The 16,391-nt window shown below is 36.7% G+C and overlaps 1 protein-coding gene across 3 annotated transcripts in view; it reads right to left on the bottom strand.

The window, feature by feature from the left end:
- Positions 1-2,327: 2,327 nt before the first annotated feature.
- The window catches only part of MCM8 (minichromosome maintenance 8 homologous recombination repair factor), a 42,680-nt gene continuing 28,616 nt past the window's right edge, over positions 2,328-16,391 (bottom strand). For 2 of the 3 annotated variants that reach the window (XM_082428213.1, XM_082428214.1), the window contains 7 exons: positions 14,771-14,912; positions 10,754-10,949; positions 8,782-9,001; positions 8,284-8,493; positions 7,368-7,444; positions 3,229-3,418; positions 2,328-2,518 (listed from right to left, as the gene is read on the bottom strand). In XM_082428213.1, coding sequence (XP_082284339.1) covers positions 2,426-2,518; positions 3,229-3,418; positions 7,368-7,444; positions 8,284-8,493; positions 8,782-9,001; positions 10,754-10,949; positions 14,771-14,912 — 1,128 coding nt within the window. In that variant the 3' untranslated portion in view covers positions 2,328-2,425. Of the gene's footprint in view, positions 2,519-3,228; positions 3,419-7,367; positions 7,465-8,283; positions 8,494-8,781; positions 9,002-10,753; positions 10,950-14,770; positions 14,913-16,391 lie in introns of those variants that run through there. The other variant, XR_014254450.1, reaches the window with a different exon arrangement.

The following is a 16,391-nucleotide window of genomic DNA, read 5'->3' as shown; positions in this document are numbered from 1 at the left end:
CCTGGGTCATCCTGACAGCTCTTGACAGTTCTTCCTAGTGTTGGGGTTTGGGGTCTCAAGTTGTTTCCTAGTTCACAGAAGATGGACTATATATTTTTATTCTTCAGTTTCCTCATTGCTTTTGAGCAACTTCCCACGGGAAACAGGGGAGAATGCCTCCTTCTTGTAACTAGAAACTCCTTTCTCTTTTATTCTCTTGTTCTTTTTCTATATTCTTAAATCAAGTTGCTTAACCACTCTAAGTTCTGTACCACTCTGTGTCCTCATTTATAAGTGGTATAATCACCCACTTCATGTGTGTTTACCTCATAGGGGTATGTGGTCAAAATCTGTTTTACATGCTAGGGCAGTAGTGGTGAATAAAGCAAAGTCCTTGTCCTTATGAAGCTGAACAACAGATGATGGCTTGAGCCAGAATAGTGGAACTGGAAGTAATGAAAAGTAATCAGATTTCAGACATTTTGAAGATAGTGCTGAGAGGATTTGTTGATGGACTGATTAGGGGATAAGAGAGAGAGTTAAGATAACTCCAACATTTTTGGCATAAGAAACCAGCAGGATAGAGTTTTTAAACACTATAAAATTTCAAAACACCATGGAAAAGGGAAGGTACAAATAGCCTGTCAAGAGAAAGTAAAGGTCACATACCAAGAATCAAAATCAGGATGGCTTTGGATTTCCAAACAGCAAAACTGAAAACTAAAAGCAATAGAGTAATATCTAAAATTCTGAGTGAAAATGATTTCCAAACTAAAATTCTATGCCCAAACTATCAATCCATGACTAAGGATAGAATGTGCCTTATAAAATCTTCCTCAGGAAGCTACTAGAAAATGGATTCCACCAAAATAAAGGAGTAAAACAAGAAAGACATAGGAGCCAGGAAATGGGAGAGAAAATGAGACATCTCATGATGACAGATGTGTAGTTCAGAATGGAAAAGGCTGGAGAACTCCAGAAGAGGTGTCTCCAAGAAGTTAAAATAGACTATTTGATTTGTCTGCGTATTCTAAGAGGAGATTCAGACTTACAGTGGAGCCTTGGGGGTCAAAGCTAAGTAGTTGAAAAACAAATTATTAATTCTAAGGAAAACAAAAAGTTGTACAAGAAAGGAGATGAATATATTCAACAGTCATAATAAGATTAAATCCAAATACAGATTTAACTAAAAATTATGATATATAACTAAATTGCAAAGAAATGGGGAAGTGTGTATGTATGTATGTATTTATGTATGTATGTAGAAGGATTTAAGAGAACCACGTTCTTATCTTCTAAGGTAAAAAGTCAATATAATTTTTGAAACTGAAAACTCAAGAATGAGCATTACTATAAATAGATAACAAGAATTTACTATATAGCACAGGGAACTATATTCATATCTTACAATATACTATAATGGAAAAGAATAGAAAAAAAGGATATAATATATACATATATATGTATAACCGAATCACTTTGCTGTACACCTGAAATTAACACAATATTGTAAAACTATACTTCAATTAAAAAAAAAAAGAATTAGCATTACTAGCGTGTTCTTTAGAAAAATGGAGGTAAATGGGAGAATAGTTGAGACTGAACAGAAAAATAGGGCATGTGGAAGAGTGGAACAGACGCTGCTAGGTTTTAATATTAGTCTTGCACAACGGACATCCCTGGCGGTCCAGTGGTCAGTGGTTAAGACTCCACGCTTCCACTGCAGGCGGCACGAGTTTGATTCCTGGTAGGGGAACTAAGATCCCGCATGATGCACAGCATGGCCAAAAAAAAAAAATTTTTTTTAATATAAATAAATAAAACATACTTTGAAAAAAATATTAGTCTTGCACAGCTATTTATTTAAAATTTTTTTCAGTAGCTAAGATGTTAAGCTTAGTATGTCAATATATGGATGGAAACTAGACTTCTGGTGAGCTTGCAGTAGTATATACAGAAGTCTAATTATAATGTTGTACACATGAAACTTACATAACATTATAAACCAAAGTCAAAAAAAAGTCAATATAAAAATTTCCAAATTTTTTGGGAATTGAAAGTTGGTTTCAATTTATTTCTAAAAGATATTCAATTTTGTGTGTCAGAACTATTTAAACATTTAAATGTAACTTTGTGAATGCTTACCCAGATGCACATGTGATATGCAAAACTATGAAATATTTATAAGAATGAAAGACAGGTCAAAAATAAAACTATAAATAATTTCTAATTACATCATTTAGATAAAATATAAACAATTTATTTTTAGCCTTTTGGAGAAGTAAAAAATTAACACATGACTTTATCACTTCTTAAATTAGTTCAACACTCTTTTCCTATTACACTACTTTTGGGATGTCATTTTTCAGATAACATTTTTTTTTTTTTTTTTTTTTGGTGCATATTCTTCATAATAAACCCAGGAGGGCCTGGCTTGGTAGCTCTTTTACATAGTTTGAAGCTGGTAAATCTTTGGGCCTTTTTTCAAGAGGTAACCTTGGTCATTTAGTGATCCAATAAAATTTTCGAAATCAGCTACCTGGAAAAAAATATCAAAAGAGTTAGCTCATTAAGTAATATACAAAAATATGATTTTTAAAATCAATCTCTCAAATAGTAATATACAACTGTCAAGTTTCTTATGCAAATAAAATTATTTGTACTTCTTACAGAAAAAACTGCCTACATATAAACCTTGGATTCTATAATGCCTAGCTAGTCAAAAATAACTCCAGTTTGCAGAGAATCTTTTATATTTCTTTTAGCTTAGCTTCAGAACAAAAATTAGACTAACTTTTGAAGTTGAGTGAGCAATTTTCCGTATAAACTGTTTTACGTGTTTAAAGTGCTATTACACCCATTTTCACTAAAACTTTTAAGTAGGTAGAGCAGGTGGAATCATGTCTATTTAACAAATGAGAAAACTGAGGTTCAACGATTTATAAGGATGACTTGCCCACAGGGATTGTCAGGATGACATGGAAACTGAGTCTTGCTATGATGTTTTCGCCTATCAAGATGTTGAAAACTCTTTAGTAGGTATGAATTTTAGATAAAAACTGTTTTTTTAAAGCTCTGAGCAACTAATTTTATATCTTAAAGAAAACAAGCCTGTATTTTTAAATACTCCCAAAACACCTATTCTGTTCTTTTAATCCAAATCTTTTGATATTTAAATGTTCTACTATATTAATAAAGGCCTCCTGAAATTATTATAAAAAGATTTACGAATTATTTGGTTTATCATACCTGAATGTTTAGCTCTTTGGCAATCTGCCGAAGTTGATGAAATTGAAATAAATTATTGTAAGTTCTTTCAGCAATGTTGTTGAGAGTGGAAATAAATCTTTTTGCTGTTGACCTATTGCTCATTCCAGAACCATGCTGGGATCTTTCAAAATCTAGGTTCCCAAATTCATCAGAGTAAGTTCCTAACATGCTTATGGGAGGGAAGAAAAACAAAGTTACCCAATGTGGCACAGCTAGAGAAATTTTTGTCCCAGGCCTCCAGGTTATAAGAAGAAAAATGTGGAAGTAGTCCTGAGGCTCACGTAACAAGGATTTAAACATGTATTTATTGAGTGGCCACTGTGTAATTCACTGTGTATGAACAGTTTGGGGATAAAAATACTTTGGACACAGTTACCACTTTTAAGAAACTCCCTATATTTGCAAAGAGAAATGCATAAAAATACAAAGCTGATAGGCTGCAATATAAATACCTGGAACATTCTTTTTGATTCATGAAAAAAGAAATTCTAAACATACTAAATTTAGGCTTTACTTGGTAAAGATGTGTTCCAGCTCCTAGTGCAGCATCTGGCAAATAAAAGGTGTTGAAAAATACTCTGGAAAATGAACTAGAAAGGTTCTGCTGAGTTGCAGTAATGATGGTTAGATATTAAAGAATACGCCTATTACTCCAGCTCTCTGCTGCTTTCCTCCTATTTTCACAGTATCATCAAGGAAAGAAATATGTACTTGACAGTAAATTTTAGCCAGAAGTCTGAAAGTACTAGTTAGACGTACAAGTAGACAGCCCTGTTGCTGATTCCCTGCCTGAATTCTCTACCTGTAAATGAGACATATGTAGTCTCACAGCCAGGCTCTTAGGCAAAGATGTTATTTAATCAGGAATTAATTAATCAAATATAAATCGGTCACTTCCGAGGCAGTAGGCTTATCGTGGTGAACAAAGTAGGTGCAATCCCTGCCTTTAAGAAGCTCACAGGAATGAGTTTAAAGGGTTACTAAAAACACAGCTTCATTTTGTTCCCTGAATAGATAGGAGCCCACATGAAAGAGAATGAACTGTACAAATAGGAATATGAGTCATTCAAGATTGTAATAATTGATAAAACAATTTGATGAATGTGTTTCCCCTAGAAATATAGTATAATCTTATTTATGATTAACTACTTTACCATATAATTTACCATATACTTCATTTCTCATAAAACAGTTGTCACAAATGCTTTAGGCTACTATGTTAATTATAATAGCTAATATTTACCTTAATTATATTTATTTACCATGTGCTATCCTATTTAGTCCTTCCAGCAACCCTATGACTTAGAGACTATTCTTATTTCCATTTTATAGATGAAGAAACAAAGTCTTGGAAGATTAAGTGACTTGCCAAAGTTACACAGCTAATGAGTGGCATATCTGTGATTTGAAGAAAAGTATGTAAAATATGAGTTACTTTCCTTAAATGGAAAAAACTCTCACAATGGTCTCTTAACCTTTGAAGGTGGCTCTGTTCTCTTCTGCTTCCTAGTTTATTTCCAATTTTAAGAGAAAGCTTATGTGAACTGTTGCCCATAAATACGTGGTTTTGATAGTTATGTGCTCTGATAATTGTGATGTACTGTCACAGTTTAGATTTTTCTTATTTAGGCTTCTGCTTCCCAGTTAAAATGTAATTTTACAGGTTCCAAACCATGTTAAGGGCAAACATTCAAAAGTTGAAGAGACAGAAACTCTGAAATGGGGACTTCCATGGTGGTCTAGGGGTTAAGACTCTGTGCTTCCACTGCAGGGGGCACATGTTCCATCCCTGGTCAGGGAACTAAGATCCCGCATGCCACACGGTGCAGCCAAAAAACAAAACAAAAACAAAAGAAACTCTCAAATGGAAGGTTTAATGAATAAAAAATGATTACTGAGATCAACCTTACCATTAATGCAGTACATTTACTGAGGGCCTACTGCATGCTAGGCATCAGTCTGGGCCCTGGGAGTACAGTGGTAAATGCAACAGATAAGGTCCCTTCTCTCAGAGTTTAGACTGAGAACAGAAAGCATGTTAAGTATCACAAAGCACATAACTCACGATCTAGTCTCAACGTGTTTAACTGGGTCTTGATCTCTACCATGGAAATAATGCCAGGTAACTCCAATCATTTGGAATCAAACTAGTCTCTTTTTTTCCAGAAAATTTTTATAAAAGTTAATAAACACTCAAGCAATTCAGGGAAACAAACTGGAAATCTCATGTGGGTGCTATTTACACTTAATAATGAGAACTCTTTTTTCAGGAGCCCTGAAGAAAATGGACAGCCTGAAGCTAATTCAGTTTTACCAGCAAGGCAACTTTGAGAAGTAGAAACAAATACAAGTTCCACAAGGAAAAGCACATGTAAACACTGTTGACATGAGTATTCAGACATGCAGAACTATTCATAAATGAGCACTGTAGTATTTTTATTGAAAAGGCAATTAGAGCATAATATACCTTGCTTAAGTATAATGCTCAGATATGAGAACTAATCCATGGTGTCCACAGACCTGTGGATTTATTGTAGAGAAACACCAGATTGGCTGCTTGAGGCAAAGTTTGGGGTCTGAGGCCTTGGGAAAGTGACAAAGGGTAAAGCCTCAAAAACCAAATGCTACAGGTGAAGGAGAGTGGCTGGGGTAATCTGACCCTTGATTTGCTTGACTGCCAACAGTCTATGAGGTAGAAGCACATGACACTCTTCAGTAGAGCCAGGCACCAGAAAACCCAAAGAAAGGGCGAGAGAGCATTAAAAAGAAAAGAAAACCAGGAGTGGCAATCTTGGCTCCACTCCCAAAGGTGAGGCGCGTAAGGGTAGAATGCACAGAAAGAGAAAGATACACATACTCAAGATTGTGAGCAAAGAGGCAGCTTCTTGTCATTAAACGAGAAGTCCCTGTTGTTAGTACTTGTTTTCAATTAGGAAAAAATTTTAGAATCCACGATTTCTAGAATTTTGGTTGGGTTCAGTGACTTACTTTCCTATGAAAAAAGGATCTCTATTAGGACTCTCAGTTTCTTATTGGTCTCGTCTCCCAGGAAGTTAGACCTACTAGAAGTCAGGCAGGCAACTGGTTTTTGTGGCCATTCCTTTACTTCATATGCTGGTATACTGAGCCCTGGCAGCATGTTGTATGAGAAAGTCTAGTAATTCCTATCTGTTTGCTTATAAATGATCAACTGGAGGGTCTCCAGCACAATGAAGCCAGCCTGGTAAAATTTTCACCTACAAGACCCCTCGAACCCTAGTACTGAGTCACGTAAAAGAGAAAATTGATGGTTCAAGTGCTGTGTGATGCTCAACCAGTAAGATATTAAGACATAGAGGGTAATATGTTAGGAATTGGTCGAAAGGGTTGGTAGTCATTAATTGTTAATAATTTTATTCATTATGAGGCAGTTAGTTACTCTGGGGACAGCAATAAAAAATTAAAAGCTGTCAATTCTTTTTTTTTTTTTTTTTGGCTGCACCACGCAACATGTGGGATCTTAGTTCCCTGACCAGGGATAGAACCTGCGCCCCCTGCATTGGCAGCTCAGTCTTAACCACTGGACTACCAGGGAAGTCCCCAGAGAGGAGATCTTTAAAGTTGTCATCACAAGAAAATAAATTGTAACTGTGCAGTGATGAATGTTATCTAGACTTACTGTGGTGATCATTTTGATATACGTATATCACATATATATATAAAATCATTATGTTGTACACCTGAAACTAATAATGGTATATGTCAATTATATCTCAATTGAAAAAAAAAGGTACAGAACAGAGTAAGTCATATGCTATTTACAAGAAAGTAATGGGCGTCCTGGTAGAGAGGAAGGGTGGATGGTAAACGGGATGGAGGCAAGCCTTCTAAAAGTATGTTTTTGAATTGATTTTAGAACTATGTGAACGTATTACCCATTCAAAGAAACCTTTTTTTTTAATGTAAAGATTATTTACACAGGAATATTTTAAACCAGGAAAGTACAATTTGTTCTGAGGAAAATAAGTGATCAAATGGGCTAAATAAAAATAATTTTGCTTGTCCCAGTTAAATATATAATTTGAGACGAAAAGATGACCGGTATTTCACTTAAAACAGCATTTAAAATGTAATCTTACCTATATTTCATAATTTCAACTATATCCTCAGCATCTTCTTTGGTTGCTTCCTCTCTCAATTCCAACCTTGCTCGTGCCTTTGAAAGAAAACAACCATCTTCAGATAACAAAAGATAAATATATTTAACATTGACTGAGCAGGTATAGTATGTCTAAGTTTATTTCATTTATTCATTTTACACTGAACTTTTTTGGGAGGAGGGGCTGTAGTATGAAAAGTCACAATTTAAAAAAATTATCTGAAAACTTGAGTATGAAAATTATCACTCATTTTAAAATCTATTTTTATCTACTAAAATAGATTTTAGTAGATAAAAAATTTTTGAACAGCTTTCTGAATGTTCATTCTAGAAGATTTGATTCTGAAATAGACTTGCCTTGTACTTTCAGGAAATCATGCCTAACTAATTTGTTAAAACAACAAAGATGAGTTAATCAGATTCTAGGAGCAAAAAAGCTCAAACTCTGATCCAGCTAATTTTAACTGCCAGAGTTCTCTTAGCATTCCATAATTGTGAATAGATGTTACTGCTGTTAGAAAAACAGGCACTTACAGACCTGTCATGTATAAAATCAAATACTCCTAAGATATTTGACACATTCCATGTTCCCATATGCTCACTTTTGAATCCCCAAATCCTTAGTTAACCTAAGCAATCTTCAAACTTCAAGAGTCTCCTAAGTGTCATTAAAGGAAAAAAAAACCATTGCATAAGTAACTGGTCCTGCTTTGAAAAAAATGGTTAAACTTTGATATGTTACGTATATGACAACCCTTTAAAAAAAATGTATCCACCCATTTCTAATGTCTCTCAGTAGGAAGAAAAGCAAATCATTACACAGAAAATTGAGAGAAATGTTATTACCCTCTACTCCCTTTCTAAGCCAAAAGAATGTGAACTTAAAATCAACGAACCTCTGTTAGACGAATCAAAGATTCCAGCTGCCTAGTAGTGATTGGTGAGCTATTTAACCGCTGGCTCTGTTTCCGGAGCTCAAGGTAAAAATCCTGAAGAATTTGAGCAGCTTCTGTGGATAGCCTTGGAGAGACATACTGCCGAGCATAACCAATGTACTTTCTCAATAGCTGGTGGGGAATTGGATCTATTGTTTCTCCAGGAACCACCTAAAGCATGATAAAAAGGCCCAAGATTACAAGGATAAGTAGCAAATAAAATCTTTCTGCTAAAATAACTTGTTTAGATAAATAGACCAAATAAGCCAAACACTATAGTTCTAGCTCTCAGTCTAGTTGACTTAGATTATTTCAACTGAACTTTATATAAACTCTAGTATTATAATATAAAAGGTATTTGCTATGAAAGTTTACATACTACTGCTCTACAACAAGCAACACACTGAACTCTGACATTCAAACAAAACTGAACTGAACGATTAAGGAGAAGAAACATACCTTTAGTCTTTCTGATAGTGGTTTATCAGAAACCACTTCAAGTATAGAAGTATTTGAATCTTGACTATTCATACGAGCTACTGTGGCACTGCTAACAGCTCTCTGCTTTCCAGCCCTTATTGCAATCACATGTTCAGAGAGTAAATGATCATGATCCTCATTTGGGGTGTCTAACAGGATAAAGACTAAATCAAATCTGGATAGTAGGGCACTCCCCAATCTAAAGGTGTGAAAGAAAGAAGAAACAGTGATTGGAATTAAAACAAACAGAAAACCTAGAAAACTGTTTACTCACTTGCTTACCAATCAAGTTCCAGGTAGAACTTAAAAAAAGAAAATGAAGCTTCAGGTTAAAGAAACAAGCAATAGCTTCTGGATTCAATATACCCACCAACTCCAGAGACACACCAGGTCACATGTACACAGCCTTATATGTACCTATATCGGTATGTTGAGGATGCAGTCTTTTCTCACACCATCAAAACCACTAAATTCTTCTCTATGTTCTATATCACTCCCTATGATTTAGGACCATTGAACTTGTAAGCTAGAATGCTGCATGATACATCGAAGGTTATCTGGATGAGTAGTTCTTAATCTTTTATATTTTCTGTCTCACCAAAACACTGAGTCTCTCAAAGTACCTATGCCCATTTAGAAGCAAAACTACCACTTTTTCTTAAAGGGGCATTTATATGTCTATTAGTCATTATAGTAAAAGTGCTGTGTTTTACTTAGTCATTTCTAAATTTACCAACCAGATAACTCCTTTGAGACCAACAAACTGAAATCCAGAATGGTTAAAGAATTTGACCAACATCCTAGTGGTACCACTAAAAACCAGAATCCAAGTTCCCTGGATCCTTGTTCAATAAGATCTTTCTGATCTTTCCAATACAGGACTTTGCCATTTTACTAAGAAACACTAACAGATGGCTTTTTTGGTGGTGGTAGTACAGAAATACCCAGAATCTCAAAGTACAATTGTGTTTTTTACTATGTACCATTCCTACAATAAAAGTATTTATTATTAAATATTCGAAAATTAGCTTTTTGTTTCCCACTAGAATTTAAAGTTCCAATTTTTCACGAGGCATCTTTTTGTCTTTTTCTCACTTACGCATCATTTGAGTCTATTTTCCCCTCCCCATACATTTTGTCCAACCCGTACAGAACAAATTAGAAGAGAAAGCATACACACATACAGATAGAAACATTGGTTTTGGAAAAAAGTGGGATACACATATACAGATAAGTGTGTAATGTACTCTTGTCACTTAACCATAAAGCACAGACATGTTCCCCTATCACAGTACATACAAAGCTACCTTCATTCTCCTAATTGCTACTTTCCACAGTACAGTCTTATTATATAGTTCAAGCACTTCCCTATCGATGGGGGCACTTCAAGTTATTTCCAATCTTTGGCAGTGATAAACAATGCTGTAAGACCCACCCTGTCAACATATCTTTGTGCACTCTTGTGCCTATTTCTGTGAGTATAATTCCTAAAAGAATTGGCTGGAACAAACAGAATATACATTTAAAATAGTGATAGACATGTCAAGCTGTCCTTCAAAATGCTAAACTATGTACGTGAGAACCCATTTCCCCACCCCACTGCCAATAATGATTAATATTTAAAACATTTGCCAATCCGGTAGATGTCAATAGCACTTCATTGTTTTATTATTTTATTTTATTTTGGGCTCACTGTGTGGCATGCAGGATCTTAGTTCCCTGACCAGGGATCGAACCCATGCCCCCTGCATTGGGAGCATGGAGTCTTAACCACTGGACTGCCAGGGAGGTCCCAGCACTTCACTGTTATAACATGTAGTGTTCTAACACATTTTTGTCCATTTATTGGAAACTTGCAACTTCTGTGAACTCTCCATTTATGTCCTCAGTTATCTTCTTCATATCTATAGGGATTCAATATATTAAAGTATAAATATTTGAAGAGACTTACTTTAAATTCTCAGAAACTGTTTTGGCTTTATTGTAGTGTCCTCCTACTGGATTGGCAGCAGCAATAATGGAAGTTCTTGCAGGAAGGCTGCAAACCACGCCAGCCTTAGCGAGACTAATACATTGCTGTTCCATGGCTTCTAACAAGGCTTGATGTTGATTCCCCATCTTATCAAATTCATCTATTCCACAGATACCTACAACCACAGTAAAATAATTCAGACAAAAAATATTCCTTTCGTCAAGTTTCAAACCTGACAAGATAGAAATTATTCCACAATAAAGCATATTTCCATTAGTTTCCAACAGTTAAAATTATAAAATGTCATACAGTACAAAATTTGTGTTTGTTTTACAGCAAATAAAATATTTATCTTATTTAACTGTTATATAATATTTACTCATTTAGCATTTTCCTTAGGCAAGGCACTATGTTGTGAGGGTTACAAAAATGAAGATATGAGTGACCCTCAAAAAGCTTAAAGACTTAAATTTGAACAGATGAGATAAAATATATACACATTTAAGACAGTATATTTTAACAACTATAATAGATATGCATAATCATATGAATTTTCTGCGGGTGGGGTGGAGTTAAAAGAGGAAGGGGAATCTGGAAAGGTTTCAAGAAAAAGGTGCTATTTGAGCTGGGTCCTTTGGGAACAGTGGACAGCATGATTTTGATTTGGGAAGGAACACAAAGCCTCTAAAGTCAGAAGTCTAGAGTGCAGTTCTCAGCAAAGCCAGGTGTTGACTGTACAACTGTAGAGTTAACTGTACACTTAACCTCTTTAAACATCATATGAAGACCCACCACTGAACGGGGAGGAGGGGTGGTAAGGAGTATCAGTTTTTAGATTCCACCTCTAAGTGATATCATACGATAAGTCTCTTTCTCTGTCTGACTTATGTCACTTAGTATGATCGTATCTAGGTCCATCCTAGATAAAACATTTTATGTGCCAGTTGTATTACGTCTAAACCACAGGTTACTGGAGGCCCTCTAACATTACCTTGTAATATTTTTCCTCCCCTTCTCCCCATACCATGAGCAATTTGGTGGTCATGTCCTGAGGGCTTTGCTATGGTTAAACGCCTCTATATCTACTCTATGATCAGTCAGTCCAGGACTCTCTGGAATTGATGGTATTATTGGAAATTCTCAAGATTACTAGTACAGTTCCTCAGAGGTGTGGACAGGGTAGGAACAAAGTCAGGCTACCTCTTTGCCACTTTTCAAAGTTTAAAGCAGGGGCTAGCAAACTTTTCCTATAAACGGGCAGATGAAATTTTTTATGTTTTGTGGGCCACATATAGTCTGTCACATATTCTTGGGTTTTTGTTTGTCCTTTACAATACTTTAAAATAGCTTGTGGACTACACTAAAATAGGCTGAAGGTGGGTTGACCTGTGGACTAAACTTTGCCAACCCCTGGTTTTAAAGCATAAAGTTTAAGTTGTGAAAATTTTACTCTTTTTCTTGTTTGGCTACAATTGGTATATCTTGTTGCTTTTTTTTCCAAACAATTTTTTGGTCATTTCATTAGATATCGAAGAAGGGAAATATTATAAAACAGCTCTATTTCTCATTTTTTTCCCCTGAAAGTCTTCAGTAAAGATTTTAGTAGGATCCTATTTATTATTTAGTAGGATTCTATTTGTTTCTAGAATCTGGTCTCTGCTGACTAATATTCTTTTGTATTTTAACAGTGATATTTTTACCATCATAGTGCTTGGCTTATCTACATAGATTTGAAAGAGAAGGGCATGGACCTTTTTTTTTTTTACTTTATTTATTTTATTATTTTTTGGCTGCGTTGGGTCTTCATTGCTGCATGCGGGCTTTTCTCTGGTTGCAGCAAGCGGGGGCTACTCTTCGTTGCAGTGCACAGGCTTCTCACTGCAGTGGCTTCTCTTGTTGTGGAGCACGGGCTCTAGGAGCACAGGCTTCAGTAGTTGTGGCTCACAGGCTCTAGAGCGCAGGCTCAGTAGTTGTGGTGCACGGGTTTAGTTGCTCCGTGGCATGTGGGATCTTCCTGCACCAGGGCTCGAAGCCGTGTCCCCTGCATTGGGAGGCGGATTCTTAACCACTGCGCCACCACGGAAGCCACGGCCATGGACTTTTAACACTGTGCATCTTATTAAATCACATTAGCTATCTGCACAGCTAAACCCTGTATCACCTTCAACTTCTATTTAATGGAAAGTCTGACAGCTTAACAATGAGTAACCTCTTCCTATTTATTATTTTCTTCACCTAGTAACCTAGCAAAAATACTGTCACTTCTAATGAGCTATATAATAACCAGATATATGTTTGTTGAATTTATGCATTCATCAAATATTTACTGAATGCTTTTTATATATCAATACTATGTTCTAGGCATGCGGGATATAGCACTGCAAAGACAATATTCTCTGTCCTTGTGAAGGTTACATTCTATTCAGTGTTGGGAGGCAGACAATAAAAAAAGTAGACCATATGGTATATTAGAAGGTAAGAAATGCTCTGGAAAGAAAGGTAGAGTAGGGTAGGAGAACAGGGTCTGCTGGTGGTGGGGGGTGGTGGTTACAGTGTAAAATGTGGTGCTAAGGGAAGGCCTCACTGGGGTCAGGACTTTTGAACAAAAATTTGAAGGAGGAAAGGAAATAAGCCTTGCAGACTATCTGGGGTAAGAAGGTTCCAAAGTACAAAGGCTGCAATGCAGGAATGTGATGTGCCTGGAGTGCTGGTGGTATTCAAGGTATAGCAAGGAGGCCAGTGTAGCTGGGGAAGAGGAAGTAAGAGGAAAGTAGCAGGTAACGAGGCAAAAGAGGTGATTAAAAGGTGCCTGGGCCACTATCAAACTTGGGCTTCCACTCTGTGAGATGGGAAGGCACTGGAGGGTTTTGAACAGAAGAATAATGTGATCTAAGTTTTAATGGGATTGCTCTGCCTTGTTAAAAACAATAGGAAGGGCAACGGTGGTCACAGGCATGCCAACTAGGAGATCACAGTAATGATACATGTGAGAGATGATGGTGTCTTGGATTGGGGTAGCAGCAGTGGAGAAGTGGTTGGATGCTGGTTATATCTGGAAGGTAGAGCCAACAAGATGTGCCGACAGACTGGATGTGAGGTATGTGAAAAAGTCAAGAATGTCTTCACGTTTTCTGATATGAGCAAATAAAAGGATGGAAGTGTCATTTACTAAGATGGGAAAAAACTGTAAGAAGAATAGGTTAAAGGGGAAGATCAAGACTTTGGTTTTGGACATGCTAAGTTTGAGAAAGCTGTAGAGATACTGCATAGGCAAGGGGAAATATGTGCCTGGAGTTCAAGGGAGAGGAAACATAAATTTGGAAAATTTCAGGATATACGTAGGTAAAGAGCCATGAAGCTAGATAAGATCATCAAGAAGGTAAGTACAGACTGAGAAGAAAATAGTACAAAAACTAAGTATCCTGAGGAGCCAACCAGTTAAGACGCTGGGGAGACGAAGAACAAGTAAAGACTGAGACTGAACAGTGAATAAAAGTAAGAGGAAAACCAGAAGAGTGCAGTGTCCTTGAAACCAAGGAGATACAGTATTCATTGAGGCAGCAGTGATCAGCTGTGTCAAACATGGCTGACAGGTACTGGATTTAGAAATGTGATGTCACTGGCAAACTGGAAGGAATGAATGACCTCAGCTGGACTGGAACCTAGGCACTGCCTGATACATGCACAGGAATATGTTTTCCCAATAGGGTTAAAGCATCACAAAGAGAAATTTAGGTAGCAAAGCCCAACTGGCGATCTCTTCCTGCTGAGCCTTCCAACTAGATTTCTTATAAACTATCCATCATATCCTGAAAAAACAAACAAACAAAATGATGAGATGTGTATTTCTAGTTTTTCTGGCACTCACTCTCAACTCACTGGTTGGGACGGTGCTGTCCAAATGACTCTTGGAACAGACTGTAAAGAAATTAATTGAAAAGGAAAAGGCTTAAGGAAAAAAAAGCCCTAAAATTATTATTTGCTTTGGCCTCTTACCTTGATCACCAAGTACCAGGGCACCAGCTTCCAAAGCAAAATCTCCAGAGGAACTATCTTTTGAAAGAGTTACAGTCAAACCAGAGGTGGTTGTGGTATTACCACAAACATACACACCACGTGGAGCAACGCTGCACACTGCCTAATGAAACAAAGAGTTTAAGAGAATCAACCAAAGTAAAAGGGAAATAATAGCTATAGTAGTTGCTCACAAATATTAGCTATATGCCAGGTATTCTTCTAAGAGCTTTACTGTACAATCTTCACCACCACAGTAAGACGAAGGTAACACTTCTGTTACTGATGTAGAAACTAAGGTCTGAAGAGAGTAACTTACACAGCTATGAAGGTGTGACGTCAGGATTCAATCAAACCCAGGCAGCCTGATTTTGAAGTCTGTGGTCATGTGAATACTCTACACAATTCCATTTTATGCTTCATTTTCAAGTTCAAATAGAAAAAATGTAAGTACTAAGTTTAGTTTCAGAGACTCCAATGCTTCTTTAAACATCAGGTAATAAAATGGCTCACTAGTGCTCACCTTCTGAGTAAACAAGATACGGCACGACAGAATAAAGGACACAACAGCTATAAGCATGGATCTCTGGAGTCAGGCAGACCTGTTTAAGTCCTGGCTCTACCATGCATCTACTGGTGGTGCTGCTCTTGAACCTCTTCTGAGCCTCAGCTTCCTTACATTTTATCACATACTGCCTTGAGGAATAAATGAGATCGTATATGCAAGACACTTAACCTGGTACCTGGCATACAATACATGCCCCGTGCAAGGCCGCTGTACACAGCTGTGCACCCCACCACCTTAGGAGACAGCACTCTATACACTGTTATCTATGTCAGTAGTGCGCTCTGGACTTGCGTAGCACACAACCCAAGTGATGCTTCGGTGCCTAGCTAAATAAATGTTAGCTATCATTATTTTTGTTACTTGTAATTCCTTGGTTGTTAGTTTGAGAGTATGATGGCTTGCTAAATGGTCAAAGGAAAACATAATTTAAAAATATAAACAACTCATAACTGTTAGTGTTAGCCTAATTTTTAAAAACCTTGGCTTAGTGGGGCTAGCAGACTTACATGCAATTCAGATCCCGACATGCACTTTTACATGCATATTCTACCCAAGTATACTGTTTTCATTTTTACTATCAACTCTGTTTCACCTATAACTGGGTACTCTGTGCCTCAGTTGTCAGGCTTATAGCATGGGTTCAGAACAGAATTTTTAAAAGAAGTTGACCCAATTGGCCAAAATGAACAAAACTGGGAAACACAGGATTAAATAAATATCAGATTAGGAATTAAAATGATAACTGATTTAACACTCAGCCATAGGGAATAAATAAGCATGTCCTCTGACATGAAGGACAGTAGGTTTATAATACAATGAGATCGAGAGTTTTCAATCCTGGCTGCACTTCAGAATAACCTGTGTTTATAAACAAGTAGATGCTAGGACCCTAACCCAGAGATTCTTAATTCTTAATACTGGGGAAGGCCACGGTATTTTCGAAAAGCTCCAAAGGTGATAGTGATATGCATTGCTGGCTTACCAGGTGTCACTCCAAGGAAACCACAAGCACTCCAACCAGCTGCATCTTCTAGG

This window comes from Balaenoptera physalus (assembly GCF_965194825.1).
Source record: "Balaenoptera physalus genome assembly, chromosome: 16".
NCBI lineage: Eukaryota > Metazoa > Chordata > Mammalia > Artiodactyla > Balaenopteridae > Balaenoptera > Balaenoptera physalus.
The sequence above is the reverse complement of the archived record's forward strand: the minus strand, read 5'-3'. Positions and strand labels throughout refer to the sequence as shown.